The following is an 8,913-nucleotide window of genomic DNA, read 5'->3' on the forward strand; positions in this document are numbered from 1 at the left end:
CTATACTTACTGGATTATGTAGATCTTCACTCCAGCTGCGTCATTCAGTGCCAGCAACTTTTAAAGTTGATTTTCTTGCACAAATACGCAGAATTTCGATGAAAATATCCGGTGATGCGCCAACAAACAGGAGCACAAAGTCCACTGTGGGTGCTTTGATCCCTACAGAGTAAAAGCGCAGGGTCAGGCACGAAAAACAGAGCTGGGAAATTATATTTTTTTTAAAAAAAACGTAGGTCCAGTTTAGATCTGTGAGGAAGAAACGGAAGTTTTCTAAAGAAGCGGATCTCGTCCTCGGTCAGGGCTCCTCTTTACATCCCGCTCGGTGCTTCCAGTCCGGACGCTGGAGACAGACTCTGCTCGCTGAGGGAGATGTGGAGGAAATGATGCGGATGTTACCGGATAAACGAGGACGCGCTTTTTTACGCGCAGCTTCTTCTCCGGGACTCCAGACGGTCCTCACCCCGGCTGTGCGCTTCATCTCCGGGGGTGGGAGTCAGGTTAAAGGTGCGACACAGCGTCACATGTGACAGTAATCCTTTATACTTGTAGTTACTTTACAATTTAAGATTTTTTACAAAGAAAACATGAAGAACTGACATTTTAGCTTTAACTACTAGTCGAATAATCAATTAATGATGAAACATTTCATAGTTTTTAGCTTCTCAAATGTGACAATGTGCAGCTTTTCTTTGTCTTTTTTGAGGTTTGAACTGTGGATTAAGAAAATAATCTGCAGATGAATCCAGATTTAGTTGCAGTCCAACACAAAATAGTGTATTAACATGTAAAATCCTGTTTTTAACTTAATGCATCGAGGACATTTTACTGCTTTGAGTACTTTTATTTTGATACTTTAACAACCTTTTCCTGATTAAGCTGACAGACTCTTACTTACTTCATCGACTCATTATTTTCATGCCGAAACAAACTAAATCAACTCTCTTTGTTTTCATGACTGAATAAACAAACTGATCTTAAAGGACAGCACAGTTTCATACTGTTTTACTTTGTTTATATGTGGCGGACCCTGCCACCTTTCTCGCTTCAAACAGTGTTTGTATTATAACCTCATTAATACTGTAATTATTAAAATTCTGAGTTTAAATTTCTTCTCCAAAACTACATAGTGCCCCTTTTAAGTAACATTTCCATCAATTTTTTTTAAACTTTTTTTTTTTTTTTTTTCAGTTTGGTACATGAGTACTTTTACTTCAGTACATGAGTACTTCTTCCCCCATGGTTTACCTTGCATTGTGGGTAATGTAGGCACCATGTTTTGAATAATGAAGACGATTACGTGGATTAAAAAAGATCATATTTCTGGTTCTGATGCATCAATTTTGATCATTTGTTTTTAAACTGTCCATAATGAGTCTCACAGGCTTTTCATAATCCGGCACCTACATTACCCACAATGCTTAACCATTGAGTGACATCACCGGAGGCAATTGATCAGATTAGACATGCAGCTTCCTCTGGAGCCACAAAAGGCTTTATACTACTTTTTTTCACATATGCAGTAGTACGCCCCGAGACCTGTAAATACACTTGTGTATGTGGAAAATTAATGGAATTACCCTTTAATGTAAAAAGTGTAATGTTTATTCATTCATTATAAGTTCTGAAGTGGTCTGAAAACAAAAAACGAGAACTTTAAAGTTACCTTGAAATGAATAAAACTGAAAGATTAATGTTCGTATCAAAATGTTAATTTAGTCGATTTGTTTGTACTTTTCTCCTGAAGAAGAAAAACAGGAAATAAAAAACAGTTTGACATCATCTATCTGCTGTGACACTCCAAACATTACTCAGATGTAACGATATAATGGATGAATTCTTCCCTCTGGCCAACATTCCCATCAAAGACCAAAAAAAAAAAATCCTCCAATAACTCCCAATCACATTAACTCATCTGTGTCCGACATATTCATCATTTATCTGCTTGTATTTGTGATTTCGGTGCATTTGACCAAATTATGTCCTGTAATTACCCTCCACACAAATACAATGGCCTCTGTCATTAAAAGACTATTAAAGCCTGTTTAATATTCAGGTACTTTACTTTTGATTAAAACTTATAATCACTGCATTTGTTTGTTTTTTTACCATTTGAATAACAAAACAACGGCAGTATTGTATTGAATATCTAATGTAATGTAATGGAAATGTATGCATATCAGGAGCATCTCTGTGGGCGGAAACATGCAGGAGACTCAGAAGATTAATGTCTGCGGGAGCTGAATTTTGGGGAAGACGAAACTCAACAGAACTTTCTCCGTTTGTGTCTGAAGTTTTTAACCGTTCAGTCGTCAGATGAAAGTCAGGATGAAAATCACAGATCGACAACTTGCTTTTTAACACATTATGTGCATTTCTTGTTGCTTCCGCACAGAGTTTAAATGTGTAAGTATAAATATCTTCATATGACCTGGTGATGGACCGAGGACACGAACATGTTCCATGCAAGTACTTGAACGCGTCAAACACACGAACCAGGAAATACAGGAAGTTTACGCACTTCCTGTTCCCTCGTTTCAAAGTCAGTGGGTTTTCTGACGCCGTTGGTGGTTAACACAACTGTAAGAGATTTTCACATTTTCTTCTACAACATAAAAAAACATAAAAATACCCCATGTTTGAATTATGTTGAAAGCGTTCACATGTCTTAAAAATGGCAGACACTAACAAGTGGCTAAACGAGACTACAGACGTTGTCAGGGACATTAAACGTCATCACACCAAACACGGAGACTCGAGTCCATTTTCACAGGTGGGTTAACACCTCATGGATTGATCAGTTTATAGTAAATTGTGTTGAGTATAGTGTAGAAAAACACTTACTAGTGGTAACGTCAAGGCAATGCAACTGCGATGTAGGTTGCTTTGGTTCATTTCCACTTCAAAAATGGTGAAAATGGTGGTTATTTGTGAAGATTATCTTGCTGAACAGAGAGTGTAAGTATCATTATATAGGCTTTTTGTTGAGGGGACCAGGATGATGCTAACTTCCGGGTTAAACTACAAAAATACATCATCCCTGCAGCACTCTGTCCTCCTTTCTCCTAGTCTCCACAATACCTTGTGCAATTTATGGGCAGTGTTGTCCAGTCATTTAAGCGGAACAGGTTAACAAGACGGTAATCCTCTTTTTGAGAGCGATTGCCACGCTGTATCAATCATTCATGAAGATTTAGGCTAGCAATTTTGTAGACCAAATGCTACTACTGTCGTTGCTAGCCCACTTAGCTAGATGCCTTGATCTCTTTGTCGCTTTCCTCGGCCATTCCTGAGCAGTTTTTCTGGAGTGTCAGGGCCTTGGTCCTGCTGATCAATCAATGGAAATCAATGATATTCACTTCGCCTGTCAGTCCTTTTTAATGTTTTAGCTGATCGGTGTGTAAAGCATTCACGTGCAAAATGTGCAAAAATGCTGATTTCTGGGTTTTAGGAATACAAACTGCACCACTTTACGTGTAGAGGTGTAAAAAAGTACAGTATTCACCTCAGATGTTGTGGATGGGAAATGTAAATTTGAATAAAATACTCAAAGTTTGCAGTTTTCATTGTTTAGCACAAACAGCAGAGTCATCTTATCTCCTCGGTCCAGCTAGAAACTCATTTCCAGAGGTGTCGGTGTTAAACCTTCTGTTTCCTCCTCAGGTGGCTGCAGAAAGTGAAGCAGCATCATGTCAGTTTTTAAATTCTCCTCCAAAGTCGGTGACTGTGTTCTTCCTCGACCCCGACACAGCTTCACTGGCAGGAAAGGGTTTCGTTCCTGGAATCTCAGCTAACTGCCAAATATTTATCTCCAGCTCAGTTTATTGTCATGCAGGTAGGCTGGCGGAAAATTGCTCTGACATTTACACTTGACATATAGTAACAAACAACAGTCAAACAGTGGAGCTAAGAGAGCACAAGTGTCCATTACTGGGAAGTCAAGCTGACAGAATGAGGACAAAGCCTTGAAACTATGCAGAAAGTAGAGAGATTTTTTTGTCTTTATAATTTTTACTCAATGATTCAATGAATTAAATAATAATGTCCTTTGTTCTGTGTAGAGACGGGACAGAATGAAACAACAGTGATAAACTAAACCCAGGTGTGTTGATGTGCAGGAGACTACAAGCTCTCTGCGAGTAAGATTGACATCGTCTGAGGTGTCGATCAATAATGGGTTTTCTTTTAATGTGACATTTTCAGCCGCTACTCTTCAAGACGCCACGTATGCATGCTCTCACGGCACCGCTGATCTGATAAACATTAAGCCATGAGAAATAAAAGGAACAACTCTTTGCTTTCTCATGATAACGGGTTAATTTATCTCGTCATGTCGGGATAACAAAGATCGTTTTCTCGTTGAAGACAACAAACAATTTAACTCCTTATTACGGGAAACTGAGGAAATGTGTTTGAACCATGACCGCTCAGGGCTTCCATACATGGGTCATTCTATAGAAACATCCACTGGTGGAAAATTGACTTCCTTTTTACAACTTAAACCACATATTTCAGAAGTCATTGACTCTATGAATACACATTAATGAAATCTTAATGACTATCTTTTTTTTTTAAACTGGTGTTACCCATAAGGAAGGTAACAGCAGTGACAATACAGAGCATCAAATGCTGTCAATAATGTAAAACTCACTGAATCATGTGATATCTGGAGTGAATATTTCCCCGAACAGACAAGAGACAGTGGACTGAACCATGTCCTTTCTTTACAGATCTTCAGGTGATGTCATCAGCGTGATTTTTATTTCAAAGTAATAGACTTTGTCACATGATAACACCAGTGACACGACTCCCGGGAATGATTACTTTCGTTATATATTTTATAATTTTATTTGGAATTTTATTTTTTGTCATTTCCATCATATATTTGATAGCTATGTATACATTATTGGTTTTGAGCTCATAAAACGTCACTTTCCGTCTATACATGACTGTGGGGACAAGTAGTCAGAATGTTAAATAACTGATTAAAAACAACAATTGATGGTCAAAGAGGAAGTCATTGTCCAAATAACCTGTTGTTTTATGATACGTATGAAAAAAAAAAAAAAAAGAAGTCTCCAGGTGTCATTTTTCTGTAAAGGAAGAAAAAGAAAAATTTCTATAGAATGACTCACATAATTGTGTTTATGAACATTTAAATCCATAAAATAACCAGTAATGAAAGCCGTCAGCTAAACACAGTCAGAGGTGGAAAGTAGCAAGTTGAAGTACCTCTACTTTGTACTCGTATAAAATTGTATGACTTCTGAACTCTGACGACGACGTTAAAGGACAACACAATTTCATATTGTTTTACTTTGTTTATATGTGGCGGACCCTGCCACCGTTCTAGCTTCAAACAGTGTTCTCTGACCTTATTTTCCTCTGAGAACAGCTTGTTTATTCACTTATGGAAGAGATAGATAAAAGATTGTGACATTAATTTAAAGAAAAATAAAATTCTGCAATTTTCTTGATCAAATTATATAATTATATACATACCAGTGAAGACAAATCTCAGATACAGGTATGTTTGTTGGTTTTATTAATAAATAGTTCAGTCTCAGGTCAGGCTAGTTCACCTCTCTGCTGGTGTTTTCCTGCCCTCTAGTGGCAGCATTCAGGTGCTGCAGGGAGGCAGGTGTAGTGACCATGGTGGATGTGTGACTTTCCTCTGGTTTGTTGGCAGAAGTGTGACCTTTGTTATTCGTCTTGAGGGCGGATGCCACATCATGGAAAAGTCCATGATAAACGCTTGCATCTTCCTCCTTCCCAGCAGCACTGTTCTTCTTCTCCACCTCTGCTTTTAAGGTGTCTGGTGAAGAGCAGAAGAAAGCAGGAGTCAGACATTCCTGCAGTACTAAATGCAGTAAAATGTCTCCTGTGACTGTTTTATATGACATCATTAAATTGTTACTACTCATGCATTAATGTAAAAGCAGGATTTTACTGTTTTAATTGGTAGAACTGAAACTAAAGACTATTTTCATGGCAGGACAAAGAGTGCACACACCACAGTGGTAGAGACGGCGAACTCTCTCTATGTCCATCTTTGTCATTTTAACTCTCTGTCCCATCTCCTTCACTTCACCGCGGGGAATGATGGTGGGCAGACCGTTAGATGAAAAAAACTTGCTGAAGCAGGAATAAAATAACATTTAAAACAAAAATAACAATAACGAAACTTTTAACATGCTTTAGTATTTTGGACACTTTACCCTCCGTAGTGCATGATAGAAGAGATGTCATAATCGAGGTCAAAGGTTTGGCCTTGAAGTTCATTGAAGTTTTTCTCCATCCCTGAAACACATCGATTATCCTGTACCTCAAGGGTAAAAAGATAATGCTATTCTCTCGTCTTATAATTGTTTGACATTAAAAGTATGCCGAATTAGCCATTAGCCATTCCTGTTTGAGGTGTACCATTTAATGTGCAGACATCTACGACTGGAATACTTTGATACTGAAGAAAACTTAAAAACATGATGATTCTAAGGCAAGTTCTGTATGGAGGACAGAGATTGCCGAAATCAGAAAAATAAATGATTCTACATGAATTGATGCACCATTAATTTTACCAAATATTAAAAATACATGTTTGGGAATGCCAACCATCATTTAAACTAAAGGTTACACACAGCTAGCTGTTAGCTCACATGCTAACAGGCATTTAATAGGGAAAAAACATCTGTTTTAATCTGCTTTTGTATTAATTCCCCCATTTATTTACATCCTTTTAACTGTTCATTTTATTTATTTATTTTAAAATACATTTCTTTATGTATTCATGGAGTCATTTTGGAGTCATTTTTATTTTGGCAGTTTCAAGCCTCCATATAACTGAAGCTCTTTTCTCTTTGATTTCTCAGTCGACTTATTGATGCCTAGAGATGATCTTCATTCGAATACATTACCCTTCATTATGTTATGGGAAAGAACTTTGATGTACTGCCCGCGGTCTGTCCTGGTGTGTTCATGGTGGAAGCCCAGAGAGTGAAGAATCTCATGAACGATGTTACCCAGCATGCACGTCGGCCCAATAAACACCTGTTGCTCTCCGCCGATGAAGCCCACATATGAAGCACAGCTAGAATGAATGATTTTCATGTCACTTAAACATGCTTGAGACATTCATTTAGAGCTAAAACATATTTTTATTCTTCTATAATTGGATTTATAGAAACTAATCATCAGTTGCAGTCCTGAATTCATTATAAAATACTCAAGTTTTCATACCCTTTGCTGGATTTGAAGAGCAGGTAGTTTGTCTCATCGTTTCGCTTGTGGAAGGACACACAGGTGTGTCCAGACACCATCGCCATCGCAGAGAGGATGTCGTTTTTCTGACTCGCTGGGAAATACACAGAAACAGTGAAACACAGAGTCAGGGACATGATGCAGTGAGCTTATGTCAGACTTACCCAACTCTGAGCTGATCTCATACGGTATCTCCAGCGTTGGCCACGTGCTCTCCACTGCATTCCTGTCAGCCTGTAAGGACAAACAATCAACTTCAAGTATGAAGCAGGTAGTGTACAGTTTGTTTTCTCAGCTTTTCTCTGAAAACAGCTGCAGAAAATAACAGTTATTTTGATTTGCCTAACTTTGAAATATCTGGGGTTTTACTGGGCGTTCATGTGCTGTCGGAATTAACGGAAAAATGTTTTTCCGACTGGTGTTTCCTGTATTTGACGGGAGGGAAGAACAAAGAAAACATCATGTAAGAAGTCAGAAGAAAGACTTCCCAAAATGTAAAATGGGACCGTGCGACGAGCACGTGGATGCAGCATAAGTTTCAACACTTTTAAACGTGACACATCTGGATAGAGAAGACAGATGAAGGACACCTTGGGACAATTTCCAGCTGTGTTTGTGGCGACCAAACTAGGTATTTTAAAAGAAAAACATGTTTTCCTAACCCTAACCAAGTGGATTTTGTTCCTAAACTGAACCAGAGCATGAACACAGTATACATAACATAAAATTGAAAATTTAACCAAAAGAAAAAATATAAACCTGTTTTGCCGAAATATGCAACTCAAACATTCATTCTGTCACCCTGTGACGTCATTTGATCCATAAAAATATTGATTATTGCTGCTTTCAAGCTGCCGTTTGCCATCTGATGGTGCAGTTATTGCATATGTTCTGTTGGTTTTGGACGGTAATTCTGATTTTTCAAACTTGACCCAACAATGAGAGTGTAACAACAGATGGTATGGAGGCATGATGGGAAAAGTAGGATCCACCAAGTCAGGATCTCGTCCACTGATGCTTCTAGTTTGACCTTTACTTCTCAGTTAATTTGTTTCTCTCAAGTCTCCCAACTTTGTGCAATTATACATTATAACTTACACACAGCATTTAAAACGTTTCACTCGTTTCACTCACTGACAGAACCATGTCTCCCTCCACCACTGCGTATTGCTTGGTCGTCAGCTCTGTCATAAAGAGCAAAAGAAAAATAATATTGATAGCATTTTTCTTTTTGGGTCAAGCTTTTTATTCACAACTGCGAGTTAAATTGAATTAAATACATGTTGGCAGGTTAAAACAGTGTGTTTTCACCTTCTATAGTCTCTGGGTTAGACTCCATATACTTCAGTGCCCTGGTGAACCAGTTATCCGGATGTGCTGTAAAAACACATCTGTACATTAAAGAAACACACAAATCTAACCAACGACAAGATATTGATCGATCCAGGCTTAAATCAGACCAGGCTTTTACCTTTTTTGTGTTCCTGTATCGGACCAGACTCGACTAAACACAACAGATGAAAGAAAAATCACTAGTTTGCAAAATCAAACTGTGAAACGTGCTGATTTCTTACCATCTGTAGGAGAATTGACAAACAGAAGTGCAGCGAGCAGCAGATGCAGCATGATCTCAGAGGTCAGGACAGACGGACTGAT

At 38.2% G+C, this 8,913-nt stretch overlaps 1 protein-coding gene across 4 annotated transcripts; it reads right to left on the reverse strand.

Annotated features, from left to right (window-relative positions):
* Positions 1-5,528: 5,528 nt before the first annotated feature.
* LOC141006316 (zinc metalloproteinase nas-4-like) lies at positions 5,529-8,913 on the reverse strand. 4 transcript variants are annotated; one of them, XM_073478479.1, is made up of 10 exons: positions 8,832-8,913; positions 8,729-8,789; positions 8,569-8,634; positions 8,392-8,441; positions 7,422-7,491; positions 7,237-7,351; positions 6,915-7,087; positions 6,219-6,300; positions 6,014-6,135; positions 5,529-5,815 (listed from the first exon to the last, which is right to left on the reverse strand). In XM_073478479.1, the coding sequence occupies exons 3-10, from the start codon at positions 8,594-8,596 to the stop codon at positions 5,574-5,576; spliced, it is 882 nt and encodes a 293-aa protein (XP_073334580.1). In that variant the 5' UTR covers positions 8,597-8,634; positions 8,729-8,789; positions 8,832-8,913; the 3' UTR covers positions 5,529-5,573. The 4 variants fall into 4 exon arrangements, with proteins under 4 accessions (XP_073334580.1, XP_073334578.1, XP_073334579.1 ...); XM_073478477.1 differs by having other exon boundaries at positions 8,729-8,761; positions 8,832-8,911; XM_073478478.1 differs by lacking the exon at positions 8,729-8,789 and having other exon boundaries at positions 8,832-8,903.

Source organism: Pagrus major, chromosome 12 (genome assembly GCF_040436345.1).
Source record: "Pagrus major chromosome 12, Pma_NU_1.0".
NCBI lineage: Eukaryota > Metazoa > Chordata > Actinopteri > Spariformes > Sparidae > Pagrus > Pagrus major.

Bases quoted from the DNA above. Each gene is read 5' to 3' on its own strand.
- LOC141006316 (XM_073478477.1), bottom strand. From the start codon at position 8,883: ATGCTGCATCTGCTGCTCGCTGCACTTCTGTTTGTCAATTCTCCTACA. The intron at 7,492-8,391 runs GTGAGTGAAACG...TTGTCCTTACAG, and splicing joins AGGGAGACATGGTTCTGTCA to GCTGACAGGAATGCAGTGGA. The intron at 5,816-6,013 runs GTGTGTGCACTC...GCTCTTCACCAG, and splicing joins TCGCCGTCTCTACCACTGTG to ACACCTTAAAAGCAGAGGTG.